Raw genomic sequence first — 14,496 nt, 5'->3', positions numbered from 1 at the left:
TAAGCCATTTCCCTGGGTAAATCGAGGGACTAAATTGAATGCGAAATAAAATAAAAGGGTCAAATTAAAAAAATAAAGGAAAATAAGGCGGGATTTAATCGAAGCACATAGCAAAATTGGGAGCCCCATTTACGAAAATAACCCCAAAAAAAAAGGATCCCCTTTGTGGAGCGGGTCGGATTCGGGTTCCCTCCCCCCCCAAAACGACGCCGTTTTGAGGCGTGTGGGGAGGGTCTGAAACTACGTCGTTTTAGTGTTCTATAAAAGCCTAGTTTTTTTTTTTGGAAATTTCATTTTTCAGCCTTTGGTTAAAAAAAACTAAAAGAACTTTGGAGTTCTCTCCTCCTCTCCTCTCAAAACTTCCTTCATATCCGGCCTATAGGGCCGTTCGATAGTCCGACGCAACCGCCGGTCGACAATGGCGGTGACCGCTGTATACGGCGGAAGAGCGCAACCCAGGTACGCCTCTTTTATTTTTTTGTCTACGTTTCTTTGTTAAAATCGATTTTTCAAAGGGAAATCAATAAATAAAAAACAAGATGAATTGAAAACGAAAGAAGAACCAAAAGAAAAGAGAAAAAGAAACAAAACTAAACCTTTTAAACTTCGGTTCTATTCCTTTTTTTTGATTTTAGTGTGCTTAAAAAAAAACTACAAGGAGAGATGTGGCTTTTAAAGCCGAAAAATACAAGATTCATTTTTTGTGTTTTTATTCTTTTTATCGTTTCCATGTTGTTTGCTAATTTTTCTTCTTCGTTTCTTGTGTTTCGCGTGCTAGTTTCATCTTGCAGGTGTCAGACGCGTGGAAGGCCGGTGGTTGGTGCCCCAGGCGGTGGTGGTGGTGCGCGTGATGGCCAAGGGCAGAGGGGAGTGACGGCTGAAATCTTGATGGCTAGGTTTTTTTGCTGCTGAAAAATGTTTAGTTTGTTGGGCTAGGTGGGCTTTAGGGTTTTGTATCATTTGGGTCATTAGTTTTGGGTTTGAGCTATTCAATGTGAAAATTAGGCTTGCTGTTTTTTCTTTTCTTTTTTTTTTTTTGTAAAATGGACTTTGTTTTGGGACTTTTATATTTTGGAATTAATTTGGGTTTTTATTTCTTGTTGGCCAGGCCAAAATTGGATATAACAATATAATAATAATAACAATAATAGTAGAAATACAAAAGAAAGTATGACATAATAATAAGGTAAGGAAAGTAAATAATAATATATAAAATATAATAAATATAATAGTAAATATAATAATGTTAAAAAAATACCATATATAAAGAGTATACATATATACATATATGATAAAAATATACACTAATATTTATAAATAATAATACTAAATATAATAATAATAATATTAAGTATAGTATAAATAATATGTATATAACAATAATAATAATAATAATAATAAGTAACAATAAAATAATAATAATATAGCAAAATTAATATTACAAATACTATTTAACAAAAACAAAAAAGGATGAAATTGAGACCAAAACAGAATTCTTGGGGTGAAATTAGAAATAAAATAGGAAATCGGGCCAAATTGCAACGCGCGCATGACCTAGAGGGACCAAAAGCGCAATATTTCCAAGCCCTTAAGACTGTATTGTATCAACCAGGATTTATTTGAAATGCGAATAAAATTGTGGGGGGATTTTTAAAAAATACAGAAACTTAATCGTGAAACATAGAAAAAGCGGAAGGACCGATTGCGCAATTAGCCCATTTAATAAAAAACTAGCGGATCCTAGCGGGTCGGGTCGGATCAATCCGACCCGGGGTCAAAACGGCGTCGTTTTCTTTTAAATGGGGGGATCAAAACGAACCGTTTTGGTCCCTATAAAAGACAAAAAAAAATTAAAAATCATTTGAAATGGGGAAAAGAGAAAAAAAAAAAGGGAGAGAAAAGGGAGAGGGGGAGGGAAGAGATTTCCGGCCATGGGCTGGTCACCGGTCCGATCGCCGGACCTTCTCCGTCGCTGGCGCCGGCGTGTGCGGTGGCCGGAATCCCGAAAGGTAAGTTTTTTTTTGTTATATTTTTTACTTGTTTGAATATATATATGTGAAGTGTATAGAAGTAGATCTGAAAATAAATGATAAAAGGCTAAATCACCTTAAAATTTTTATATCGGTATTTTGGTTGCTCGATTTGGTGTTATCCTTGTGTTCTTTTGATTTCTCTCGGATTACTGTTTGTGTTTGTGTTTAAATCCTTTTGTATTGATCGAAAAATGACTGAAAAAGAAATCCCCTTTTACAATAGTTTCCATTCGGCTTTATAGCCCATTTGTTACACTGTCTACTTCTTTCTTTTCTGTCTTTTCTTGTTACTGCTTGCAGGGGATTGGCATGGGCGGTGGAGCAGGTGACCATGGCAGACGGCAAAAGGCCCTAGGTGCGGCGCACCTAGGGTTTGGAAATTTTGTTGTTTATTTGTTAGGGTTTGGGCCACATTGTTTTGGGCTTTGAGGGTAGTTAGGATTTCTTTTTATTTTGGGTTTGGTAGTTGGGTTAATTTAGTGGGTTGGGGTTTTGGTGGATGTAGGCTGGTTGGGTAGGTTTAGTTGGGTTAAATCTGTTGGATTTGGGTGTAGTATTGGGTTTAATTTTGGGTTTATTTTTGTAAAAGGCCCGGGCTAATTTGGGCTTCTACAAAATCCATTATGATTAAGTCAATCCTTGCCAATGCCCCAAATTACATCTTCTCTTGTTTCAAAGCACCAATGTCTTTTACTTAGACTCTTAATACAACCATTAGAAACTTTTAGCGAAATTACAAGAATAATTTTTTTTAAAATATGCATTTTAGAGGATGGGATAAACTTTGTCAATCAAGATCAAAGTGTGAGCCCCAAGTTGTGGTCTATTAATTAGGTGTTCATATTCACTAAAAATAACATAAAAAATCTCAAGATGAAAGGGTGGTCTTGGCTGAGATATTATGAGCATATGAACCAAGCTTTACTTGCAAGGCAATGGAGGATGATTCAAAAAGAGAGTGGGCTTTCTAGCGAGACCTCAAAATAGCGGCGAAAACAAATAATTCTTTAAAATTTTATGAAATTACATATTAGAATAATGGTAAACTACACTTTATCCCCCAAAATTTATTATTTATCTCTTATCCCTTAAAGCAATTTTTTTGTTTCACCCTTGTCTTAGCAAGAAAGTACCACTTTAAAGAAGGTTTCCTAGGTAAAAAGAAATAAATCGAGACAAAAAAAAATTTGACGGTTTGAACCGATTGATTTTTTAAATTGGTATAAACGGTTTGGTGACCGATAACATTAATCTCAACCCTTAATATAGAATCTCTTACTTTTCTCTATATATATATAGATATGTAGATATATAGATTTAGATAAATAGATAGATAAAGGCAAAGGTAGGTTATTGCCGTTAATTTCCTTAATTGTATTTCCCTCATGGGAAATTGTTAATAAGCAAAAAAAAAAAAAATAGAAACCTCCCAAAAATAGAGAAAGTTAAAGTTAAACCTCCTCCTCTCATGGTTTTTCCACCTAAAAATGCGGTTTTATTATTGACCCCAACAATGGGAAAGCGAAGCTTTCCTCTCTTCTTCCTCCCTTTCACTTTCATACTTCGAGAATTTCCCTTTCACCCACATTTCCCTCTCTTTTCTTGATTGTAAAAAAAAAAAAATTAAAAAAAGGAAACATCTTTATTAATTACAATCAAGAATTGGAGGAGAGTTTTTAATTTTTTCTTATTTTAATTTTTTTTCATCCCCCTTGAGTTTTGGATTTTTTTTCCTTTTTTTTTCGTATGAAAATTCATACCCTTTGAAAAATTTTGGTTTTCCTTGAATGATTTATGATTATATTTTTCTGTTGAAGGAAGAGATTCTAGAGTGCAAATGAATTCATTTTGATTGAGAATCGTTTCTTCATTAGCTCATGCAGCTTTCCTCGTAGGTACTTCCCTTCCCTTCTATCTTTCAAGGGTTAATATAATTTTGGTATATGAATTCGATTTTAATGCTTAATTTGATATCCGGGATTTCTTTTTGTTTTTGTCTTAATTTGACAGCTGAGTTTGGTTTTCATATTCAATTTGGTACTTAGATTAAACGGCATCATATAACCCAATAAATGTTTGAAACGAGTGCTTTAGTAAAAAACAAACATTTAAAAAATCTCAGGTGCCTAATTGAATATTGAAACCAAACTTATGTACTTAATTGAAACCAAGTGAATTCAAGCATCAAATTGAAAAAGAATAGATAGGAAAAAACAGGTACAAAATTAATTTATTTTAATTATTAAAATAGTGTATTTTTCATTTAATTAAACGTAATTTAATTATCTGCTAAATTCAAATTAATAATACGTTTTTTAAAAGATTATGTGGATTTCTTTCTCATGTGATCACAACGGCAACAATAATCAGTGTTATTAGTGTTATACTTAAATTAAAGGATTAAAATCAAAATTAGACTTTTTTTTGAACAATTTCATTATAGGTTTTGGTCATATGTGTTTTTTTTTGACACAAAAATCTAGAGCTACCCATAGCCCCTCCTGAATCCGCACTCGAACCCACGTCCTCCTATATTGCTGTCAATTGAGCTAAGACTCAGTCGACAAAATTAGACCTTATTTTTTTTTTAATATTATAAAGCCAAACAGATTGTGGGTTATTAGTTTCATTCTGATTTTGACATCAACAAACCTTGGAGAAGAACATTTCATATTGACAAATTGCCAAAGGGAATTTTCCACCGTTCTTGACACCAAAATATGAAGGGTCTTCTAAAAGGTTTAAGATACATTTCCGATATATTTGGTGAGTATACCCCCCAAATTTTTATTTTTCACTTTCAACTCCTTTTTTTTTTATTTTTTACGTAATTAAGCTTAACTCGGTTAATTCATGTATCGATAACTTGTATGCAAGTAGAAGAATTATATCGAATACGAAAAGATTTGACACTTTTTTATTTTATTTTGCAGAACAGGAAAAGGAACAAGAAATGCAAATAGGGAATCCTACAGATGTAAAACATGTTGCTCATATTGGTATGGATGGTCCTTCTGCCAATAAGCCTAGCTGGGTATGATTTCTTTTTTTTTTAGAATTCTTTTTGTCGTTGATATTTGTTGTAATTGATACGTCGTAATTAGATTTATTCACGGACCGGGCTATCCCCAAGTCCAAAAGCCTACTCAAAGTTTGGGGAGGGTTTGGGTAAAAATATTAGGCTCGAAAAATAAGTTTGGGTAAAAAAAATTAGGCCTGTTTACAATATGGGTCATGCTCGGGCTTAAACATTCAAGGGTCAAGCTTAACCCGACCCGTTTTTAAGTTTATAATACTTTATATTATATTATTTTTATATATTATGTAATTTAGAACACATTAAAAAAATAAACTTATACCAAATAATAATACTACTCTAGGGTAAACATTAAAATAATGTTAAGATGACTATATAAAAAATTTCAATAAATAAAAATGTATAAAATTATTAAATATTAAAATAATATAATATAAATATTATATAATATAATATAAATAATACTACTATAGGGTGAACCTAAAATGGGCTTGGATTAGTTTTTTACAAATATGAATGGATTTGGACAAAATTTTAAGCCCATATTTCAGACCGGACCGAACTTGGACAAACATAAAGTATGTTAGTATCATGCCTAGGCTAGCTCGAATCTGACCCGTCTCGGCACCTCTAGTCGTAATTGTGAGTTATATATATGTAACTTATAATTTGTAAGTGATTTTTTTATTTAAATTCATGTAGATGAATGAGTTTAATTCAGCTGAAGAGCTCTCATCGGATACGTTAGCTAATAATCTACAAGAGACGCCTTCAGCTGCAGGTTTGCTCCTTATTTCTTGCTTCTTTAAAATAGGTCAATTTACAGTTTTAGTCCTTATACTGTGATTAACTTGGAGGGTTTAGTCTCTATAACTTAGTTTGACATTATTTTGGCTTTCGTACCACGACTAGTGTTATTTTTAGTTAAAATTGCTAACATTATTAAAAATTTCACTAATTCACTTTTGTAGAAATTTAAAAAAAAAAATCAAAAATCGAAAATCAAAACTTGAAATTGAAATTATAATTATCAAAATATATAGCTATTTTTCAATAATTTATCATGTAAATAAAGTTTTTATCTCAAGTCTCTTGATTTTAACTTTTTTTTTCTACAAATGATTTTTTTAATAATATTGCTAATTTGGATTAAGTTGAAGGATCAAATTATGTCAAATTATAATAATTAATTCTCAAATAGAGTATAATACGAAGATGTAAACAATAAATTGACCTTAAAGATAGTAGAAGAATTTGTTCATTCCATGCAAATAATGTTGAGATTTGGATCTTAAATCACTTATGCTAACTTTGTTAGATAAATTTGATGTAAAAGTCATTTTAATTTGGCCGATTGGATTTAGAACTGAGGATTGTATTAATTCAAACATAGGATTGAACCCGCTGTTGTGTGAACTATTCGAAATTGGAAAAAAATCGAGATAAAAAATTGACCATTAAATCAGTTTTTATAATTTTTTAAATTTTATGACTTATATAATTAATTAATTAATTAATTATTGTTGAACCTGCTAATGATTTTTTTTTTTTGGTGCAGGAGATCATGAGTCATTGCCGCCGACAAGCAATGAGAAGCCAAAGAAGCCAAGGCGCAAAGCATCAATAGAAAATGGCACAGCCGTAGAGTCGTCGAAAGTCAGCGAGAAAGGCTCGAGGGGCAACCGTTCATCCAACAACTCCATGGATTCCCCCGCCCGAGAATCATCTTCCCAAGGCAGGCGCCACTCCAATCGTAGCAGCAACGGCAGTGAGTCACCTTCACAAGACTTACCCGACATTCCAAAGAAATCTCGACGAAAGAAGTCGAAGGCATCATCAGGCGGATCCGACGGGTCTTCGATCTCGTCAAGAACGAAAGAAGGCTCTTTGCCAGATGTCACCGAGCTCGAATCTTAAAGAATTACGGAAGCTTTCAAAGAACCAAAAGAGAGAGAGAGAGAGAGAGAGAGAGGAGAGGAGGATAACAACGTACGTGATAGTGCTTTGCATGGCTTACATGGCTTTCATGGCTTAAACGTCAACAGAAAACATTTTTTTTAAACAACGAAATTAAAATCTTGGGGAAATTCGTTGAAATTAAATTTAAGAAAAAAAGAAAAAAAGAGAGAGCATATACCATTGTATTGTATTGGCGATTGTTAGAGCTACTTAAAACATTATTTTGAAACTTTAAAATAACAGTTGTCAACTATAGTAAAAGCTACGGTATCTTTTTTAGGGTTCTAATCATATTTATTCTTTTTGATACAATGCTTAAAACTATCCATAGCTCCTCTCTAACCCATAAATGAAAGGATAATGCATTTCAACGCACTCGAACTCATGTCCTCTTGGATTGATAACAATGCTCATACTAGTCGAGTTAAAACTCAATTAGTTATAAAAGAGTAATTTTATGATGAAATCTTTAGTAACTTTTTTTGTTCTCTTTTATTCTATATATTTATGGTTGATTTAATCAATTCAAAATTTATTGCTGAGAACTTTAGCTTAATTGACATTATTACTATTGTAGTAATTAGGAACACGTGAAGTTGATTACCAGTGGGGATTTTGGCATTAAGGGTTTTTCTGGGTAACTAAAAATTTTAAAAAAATTGAGGGTTTTCAAATGATAATTTTTTTAAAAAAAAATTGATAGGTCTAATTAGAACTTTTAAAAATTTTGGAGGTTTAATGAAAATTTACAAAAAATTTTGAAGGGTTTAATTGAATTTTTTTTAAAATTTCAAAGATTTAATATAATTTTTTAAAATTTTTAGGGTCTAATTAAAATTTTTTAAAACTTTGAGGTCAAGACCCCTAAGCCTGGACAAGGATACTTAAGCTCAATTTTCTTTGATTTACAGGTAGAAAGCATTATATCAAAAAATAATTTCAAATTCATTGGCACCAAATATATAGTAGGGAAACTTTAGTTTTTATTGTAAAAATTAGGAAAGAAAATTCTATCTTCTCTCAAAATTTTAAAAAAAAATTCTAAAAATTATCAAAATTTTCAAATGAAAATCCCATTGAAATATCTTACCCTAATTCAAGTCATAAAATAATTTTAAAGGTATGATTTGGGTAAAAGCAATTAGTTCGTATTTAGGCAATTAACCATGACTTTCATTTTTTATAATTTTTTCTTATTTTTTAATATGCAATTAATTACATTCTATGAAGAAATTAAAAAAGGTAAACTATCAAAATAGTCATTTTTATTTACTTCATGTTATATTTTAGTCACTGGGTCGTTAATTACCGTTAATGGTGTAATGGTAAGTTGACGTGGCACTTTAAATCATCATTTCAAACAAAAATTTTAGGTTAATTTATACAATCAGTCTCCATATTTTTTCATTTTGAGCAATTTAATTTTTTTCTTTTATTTTTTTAACTTTCTTTTATTTTTCTTTAATTTCCCTTCTTTTCTGCTTCTCCATTTATTTTAATGTAGTTTTTCTATGTTTCCATTTGTTAAAACTAGTCCCTACACTTTTATTTTTTTAAGCAATTTAATTTTTTCGAGTGAGGCGAGCTTGTGGGCTGGTTTTAACAAATGGAAAACATAGAAAAACTATGTTAAAAGAAATGGAGAAAGTAGGGAAACAAAGAGAGAAGCAGAAGAGAATGGAAAATAAATAAAAAGGAAAGTTGAAGGAGCATAAAAAAAATTAAATTGCTTACAATGAAAAAATATAGAGACCAATTGTAGAATTTAACCTAAATTTTTTGTTCGAAATGGTGATTTAACGTGCCACATCAGCTTACCGTTATACTGTTAACGATAATTAACTACTCAGTGACTAAAATATTACAACACAATAATGTAAGTGACTAAAGCGTAACATTTCAAACATAAGTGACTAAAATGTAACTCGAGGCAAACAGAGGTGACTATTTTAACAGTTTACCCAATTAAAAATACCTAATGATTTTAACTAAAAAAAAAAACTAATGCTAGAAACCTAAAAATGAAACAAAAAATGTACATTTGCTCTCTCTAGCCCAACTAACAAGATCTTGACAATAACATTTTAAGTTAAACCATTGATTTCCTTTTAATTTTTTAGTATATTTTACATCTATGAAAAAAATCAATGCTAGAAAACCTCATCTTCTTCATGTATATGCGATATCTATACAAATTTGATTTCCCCCCAATCAATTTCTTTTTGCCAATTGAAATGATTTCTTTAAAAAATTATTGGCTGCTCTATCATTCCGATGGCACAACACCCTTAGGATCGTGTTCGGGTCCGCTCTATTCCACCTACCCGTCGTCGGTGGCATAGGTAGCTTTTGGCCTCCACTGATGGAGCCAATGCCGCTGGCTTCGCATGTCACGATGCTGAAATCTTCAGTTAATTGTTCGGTGGTTTGTCCCATCAATGATATCACACCTTCAACTACTTCGGCCTCCCTTTGGACTATGTCCTCGGATAGCAACCCTTCTCCGCAAGTGCAAAAAACCCTTTTCAAGCTATCGAAATCGTCTTCTATCATCTCATGGTCAGACCGTTGGAATGTCCGAGACGGTCCCCCCGCGAGCAACACCATGAGGAAAGCTTCGAACGATGCTTTCATCACTTCTTTCATTGCCAATGCTTGAGCGTGGTCCGTGAGTATAGCGGTAAGGAGTGCTAGGTTTTGCTTTAGGATCCGGATCGCGGGTCGTAGCCTTGAATTGGCTACATCACCCACGTATAGGGTCTCGTAAAATACGGGACTTGAATCGAGGAAAATGAGGCGGTAAGCGGCAACTTCCGACACGTGATCACACGCTGCTTGAATGGATGCGTTGACGTGTTCGAAGTAGGAAGACGAAGTGCAACCAACACCAAGGTGCATACTGAAACGGTTCCGTGTCGAGACCCTTGGCGAGAGGCTAAGAGTTTTGTCGAGTGAGTGTAGGTGGGAGGCTAGGTAGTGCAAGCTGTTGATACGAATGTAAAGACGTTGCGTCCCACGACTCGTCGACGGGCGAGGATGTTGACCTTCCGTCTTCATGAATTGGGTTACCTCTGTCACTCTAGTGGTGCAAGGATTTGCCTTTCTCCAAAGCTTGAAAAACTTCGAATCTCCGTTGCATCTTGTTAGAGGAGGAAGTGAAGGGAGATAACTCTGCTTTGACCCTGAAATTGCATTTAATGTAATGGTGACATTGCATATAATCCCTAAAAATTTATAATTCAATCCTAGCCCTTAAATGGTTAAATATTTGTTTAATCCCTCCAAAAATTATAAATTCATAACTTAATAATTGAATTTTGCCCACTCCCACTTTAAGAAAAAGTTTTCGACTTCATTTATTCTCAGATAGATAACCCTACACTCAGACAGGTCTATAAAACACAATGCAAAGGTTTTATACTCACCACATGAGGCTACAAACGTAGTGTATTCTTGGATGAGTTGCTCTAAGCCTTCAGCTAGATCAAGAACTGAATCATCTGTAATCCCAATGGGGATCTCAAAGAAACCATTCACCATTTCCTTGGCTATGCTCATTAGCTCCACAACTGATTGTGCGTACGGCTCGGATTTCGACTTCGGGTTCCATGTCTGCAACACATTAAAAACCCTAATCACTATAATGGTATATTTCATATTTGATGCGCTGATAGTATATAATGCTATGCACTGTCCAAAAATTAGATGATGTGCCATCATCTTGTTCACTGACAATGCACCATGTTTGCAACATACTTCGGTTTCTTTTACTCTACAAAGCAACTCTTTGGCTTGCTTCAACCTTTCATCTAGCCATTGCCTCAAAAGCTTCATTATGATTGAATCGACTTCATAGGGCATCATTTCCCTGACAATTCCTTTACCTCCGTCTTCGCATTCTTCGGAATCCTCGACTACCATTTGGACCAACACCTTTTCTAGCTTTGCGGCTCGCTGTAGTACCTCAACAATCTCGCTATTGAGTATGCTCGTCCCGGCTAAGTATTGCTTCAACACTGCACCATAGCATTGGTGTAGCGTTACTGCCGCGACCCCGGCTGCGGTCGGGTGCCACCGTTTCAATATCGGACTGAATAACTCCCTTTCCCTTACGGCCAAATCCTCGGTTTCTTTAGCCAATTGCAGCAGAGCTTCGCTAACTTCCGCCCGTTCTCCGACCTTAGCGTTTTTCAAATTTTCATTTGCTATTATCTATATATCAAACGTTATGCAAGCAAATGAGTTTATATTTGACAGTAAAATATAGTATTGTTTAGATTTTAAATTGATATCAAAATTTTAAAATATTTTAAATGAGTATTTAAAGTATTAATATTGTATTAAATAAGTTCTTCCTTCAACTTAGTTATCTATTTAGACATTAAATGTCAGTTTATACTTGATGCGAAGCATATTTAAAACATGTGGATCAAACTATATATATAAAGATGAGTGTACCTATCATATTGATGGTTTGGATTTGACTTGTTTAAAAATAGTTTAAAATAATTTAAAAATAAATATATATTAAATTTATTAAGTCAATCAATTCGAGTATGAATTTTAATATCCAATAACTGATCAACTTAATAATTCTAATAGAATCCTTAATCCATCACCAGTTTAACCCACATCCAAAAAATTAAACATGTCATTAAATTGGTTTTATTCAGCTTTTACTTATCCCTAAATCTAAGTTGTGAATACGTACACAAGTAGGTACAATTTTATCCATGTGTTTAGTTATGCTCAGTGTTAAAACTCAAGCTAATGACAAGATTGACAGAAGAAACTGGTTGATTTTAATACTGCTGCTTTGAGTATTTAATTAAAATGTTTTAAAATTCAAAAATAAAACTCACCTTTGCAAACGCATTTTTCAAAGAAGATCGAATGTAATGATCAACGCAATCACTAGTTGAATCCACAAGCATTGTGTCCCCTTTCTTGCTCCCTTCCCCTTCCTTTATTGTAACATCTTCACCTAATATTTTCATTGATGATAAGGCCAAAGGTAAAAGGTTTTCCACTCCACCAACTGTTGTTTTGTTGAAATACTCATGGTAGTGAAGTAACCTCATTTCCGACCATTTTTGCATCGAAACCAACATAGACATCAATAGTTTCACGTACGCCGCCTCTCGATCAATCTTCTTAGCGTCAATCGCCACCTCCGTCAACATAGTATATGCGGCACAAAGAAGATCAGGCTCCATTTGATTCGTCGCAACGTATTGTTGGAACAACACCCAAGTGAAACAAACGTTGTGGATTGACTTATTGATCCCCAATGTAGACCAAGTCTTTTTCATCAACTCTAGCAATTCGTCGACTTCATCGAGGACTAATGTCTCATCTCGAATATCAAATATGGCTTGAAGGAGGGAGATGTATATGTGGATGTTGAGAGGGAACCCATCGGCCCAATGGCATGCATCGCTAGAAGTTTCGTTAGCACTTCGCCAAGACAAAGAAACGACACAATTGCATAACGTTCTCATCGTATCAGAGTTCTTGCCAGTGTCTATAGGCTTGGATTTGCTGGCTTGGATTATCTCTCGTAGACGTTTCGCTAAAGAATTCGATTTTTCGAGAGGGATCGACGGATGATTGAGGAGGCCTGCTTCTAGGATTTTGAGTTGACGCCTTTGCCAAAAATGGTAGTCGCTCATGTCGTTGAACTCCGATGGTTTTAATTGACGAAGAAGCTCAAGAGGAAGGATGATAGTCTCCGATCTCCTTCCCATCTATTGAAAATAATAGAAGAAATTACAATCACAATCAATCAATACAATCATATACATATTGCATTGATATGTAGTATACTTACTTGGCCAACAAGGGTTCTCATGAGAGTTTTCCTAAGCCTATTATCACTTTGTTCGGTAACCCTCATTTGTTGCCTCATAATCTCGGCAGACGTCAAAGGTCGCCTTGGCCGTGTCGGCACCGTTGAAAACCCTCCGGAGCTATAAAATGAAACGGAATTACTGTGTCCATGATGAGAAATGGGTGACACCGACGGCGTCGAACCTCCACCATTAACTGACGACATCGACATCCGCCTAGAAGGCGATCTTTTCAACATCCTCAACCCTAAGGCTTTTTTAACCTTACTCGTAGGAGTCATCGTCACCACCGCGCTCACTCGCCCGCCCGACCCGTGCATTGATCCTCCATCCCCATTCCCATGATGATCTTGCGAAGAGTAAAATGACAAAGCATTCCGACCTCCGAACCCCGGCGATGAACGACAAGCCGTGAAGAATATTTCGTACGCCGCTTCACGGATGTCATCGTGATCGAGATCTTCCAGCTTGCCAAAGGGCCATACAAGGTCCGTGTTATTGTTGTCATCAGATATGGAAGTACTAGTAGAGGTAGGGCTAATGGCGGTGGAAGCGCCATGTACATGACCGGAGAAATAGTCCCGGTGAGATTGCCGGCCCATGGCTACAAAAAAGGGAGTTGGGGATTGAGGAAAAGAGGAATTCAATAACAAACGGGAAAAATGGTGGGAGAATCCGACAAGATAGAAAACGGATGGACAAAAGATTTTTTCATTTCTTTGAATAAAGAGAGAGAAAAATAAAATAAAAAAGACAGAGATTTTGTTGGTTATGATGCCAGCATTTTTGTGTTAAGAAAAAAAAAAGACAGAAGAAAACGAACAAACAAACAAAAAAATATTTGTTGGTGGTGGTGGTAATGGTTTTTTAAGGTTTGCCAACATTGTAGTGTCCAAAAAACATGGAAATTTAAACCCAATTAATTCAATGGACTTCATTTGCTCACGTTTGGTTCCATCAAAATTAAATTAAACACATATTCCCAATCATGGCATTTAAGACTCTTACAAAAACCCTAGTGAAAAAGCATGCTTTAGTCTTTATATTGACTAGTTATTAAGGGTGTATTTGGAAGGGCGGTGTATTTACTTCCGATAAGATTAAGAACAATGATAACGATAAGATTAGTTATTATAGTTGTGAGGTAAAAGATTTTACCGCATCATACCAATCGTCCGTCCAAAGGCATACTAAGTCTTATTAAGAGAGTTTAGGTTCAGTTCAGATTTAGCATCTCAAACATTGGTTAAATATCTTTTAGGAGTTTTAGTTGAATTATTACTTAATATATAGATTGATCCCTCAACTCAATAAGAGAGGACAAGACCTTTGCCTACATGCTAGATACACTACTGTATGTAGAGGTATGCGTTTAAATGAAATTTTTTTGAATTAGACGAGTTGGTGAGTCTTACTTTATTGTCTTAACTCAATTTAAATTTTTTTAAATCAAATTGAGCGAAATAAAATTCGAGTTAAAATGAATAAATTTATTTTATTTACATTAAAATTAAATAAGAGTAAACTTGTCTGAATGATATATGTCGGCTTAACAAGCCCTTTCTCTAAAGTAATACGTTGCTCATGTAATTGTGGAGGCAAGTACATGGTACGGTTG

The 14,496-nt window shown here is 34.3% G+C and overlaps 2 protein-coding genes and 2 long non-coding RNA genes across 10 annotated transcripts; 3 read left to right on the top strand and 1 right to left on the bottom strand.

Annotated features, from left to right (window-relative positions):
* On the top strand, positions 1-1,067 carry LOC121232265 (uncharacterized). Its single transcript, XR_005930622.1, has 2 exons — positions 1-459; positions 779-1,067. It is a non-coding gene; the product is annotated as an uncharacterized lncRNA (long non-coding RNA).
* Positions 1,068-1,884: 817 nt separating this feature from the next.
* On the top strand, positions 1,885-2,669 carry LOC121232264 (uncharacterized). Its single transcript, XR_005930621.1, has 2 exons — positions 1,885-2,009; positions 2,334-2,669. It is a non-coding gene; the product is annotated as an uncharacterized lncRNA (long non-coding RNA).
* Positions 2,670-3,526: 857 nt separating this feature from the next.
* LOC121232261 (CRIB domain-containing protein RIC7) lies at positions 3,527-7,017 on the top strand. Of its 6 annotated transcripts, none has more exons than XM_041117920.1 (5): positions 3,528-3,924; positions 4,643-4,799; positions 4,967-5,067; positions 5,773-5,851; positions 6,629-7,017. In XM_041117920.1, the coding sequence occupies exons 2-5, from the start codon at positions 4,754-4,756 to the stop codon at positions 6,985-6,987; spliced, it is 585 nt and encodes a 194-aa protein (XP_040973854.1). In that variant the 5' UTR covers positions 3,528-3,924; positions 4,643-4,753; the 3' UTR covers positions 6,988-7,017. The 6 variants fall into 6 exon arrangements, with proteins under 6 accessions (XP_040973857.1, XP_040973854.1, XP_040973852.1 ...); XM_041117918.1 differs by having other exon boundaries at positions 4,635-4,799; XM_041117917.1 differs by having other exon boundaries at positions 3,528-3,928.
* Positions 7,018-8,830: 1,813 nt separating this feature from the next.
* Positions 8,831-13,690, bottom strand: LOC121232258 (protein unc-13 homolog). 2 transcript variants are annotated; one of them, XM_041117906.1, is made up of 5 exons: positions 12,860-13,687; positions 11,892-12,776; positions 10,786-11,241; positions 10,455-10,641; positions 8,831-10,211 (listed from the first exon to the last, which is right to left on the bottom strand). In XM_041117906.1, the coding sequence occupies exons 1-5, from the start codon at positions 13,478-13,480 to the stop codon at positions 9,241-9,243; spliced, it is 3,120 nt and encodes a 1,039-aa protein (XP_040973840.1). In that variant the 5' UTR covers positions 13,481-13,687; the 3' UTR covers positions 8,831-9,240. The 2 variants fall into 2 exon arrangements, with proteins under 2 accessions (XP_040973840.1, XP_040973844.1); XM_041117910.1 differs by lacking the exon at positions 10,786-11,241 and having other exon boundaries at positions 12,860-13,690.
* Positions 13,691-14,496: the final 806 nt, after the last annotated feature.

The sequence above is a fragment of the Gossypium hirsutum genome, chromosome A01 (genome assembly GCF_007990345.1).
Source record: "Gossypium hirsutum isolate 1008001.06 chromosome A01, Gossypium_hirsutum_v2.1, whole genome shotgun sequence".
Taxonomy (NCBI): Eukaryota; Viridiplantae; Streptophyta; class Magnoliopsida; order Malvales; family Malvaceae; genus Gossypium; species Gossypium hirsutum.
The sequence above is the reverse complement of the archived record's forward strand: the minus strand, read 5'-3'. Positions and strand labels throughout refer to the sequence as shown.

Coding starts and splice junctions, on each gene's coding strand:
- LOC121232258 (XM_041117906.1), bottom strand. CDS start 13,480: ATGGGCCGGCAATCTCACCGGGACTATTTCTCCGGTCATGTACATGGC. Junction 11,242..11,891: donor TGAAAAATGCGTTTGCAAAG/GTGAGTTTTATT, acceptor TTTGATATATAG/ATAATAGCAAATGAAAATTT. Junction 10,642..10,785: donor GTAGAGTAAAAGAAACCGAA/GTATGTTGCAAA, acceptor AATGTGTTGCAG/ACATGGAACCCGAAGTCGAA.
- LOC121232261 (XM_041117920.1), top strand. CDS start 4,754: ATGAAGGGTCTTCTAAAAGGTTTAAGATACATTTCCGATATATTTG. Junction 4,800..4,966: donor ATACATTTCCGATATATTTG/GTGAGTATACCC, acceptor TTTATTTTGCAG/AACAGGAAAAGGAACAAGAA. Junction 5,068..5,772: donor CTGCCAATAAGCCTAGCTGG/GTATGATTTCTT, acceptor AAATTCATGTAG/ATGAATGAGTTTAATTCAGC.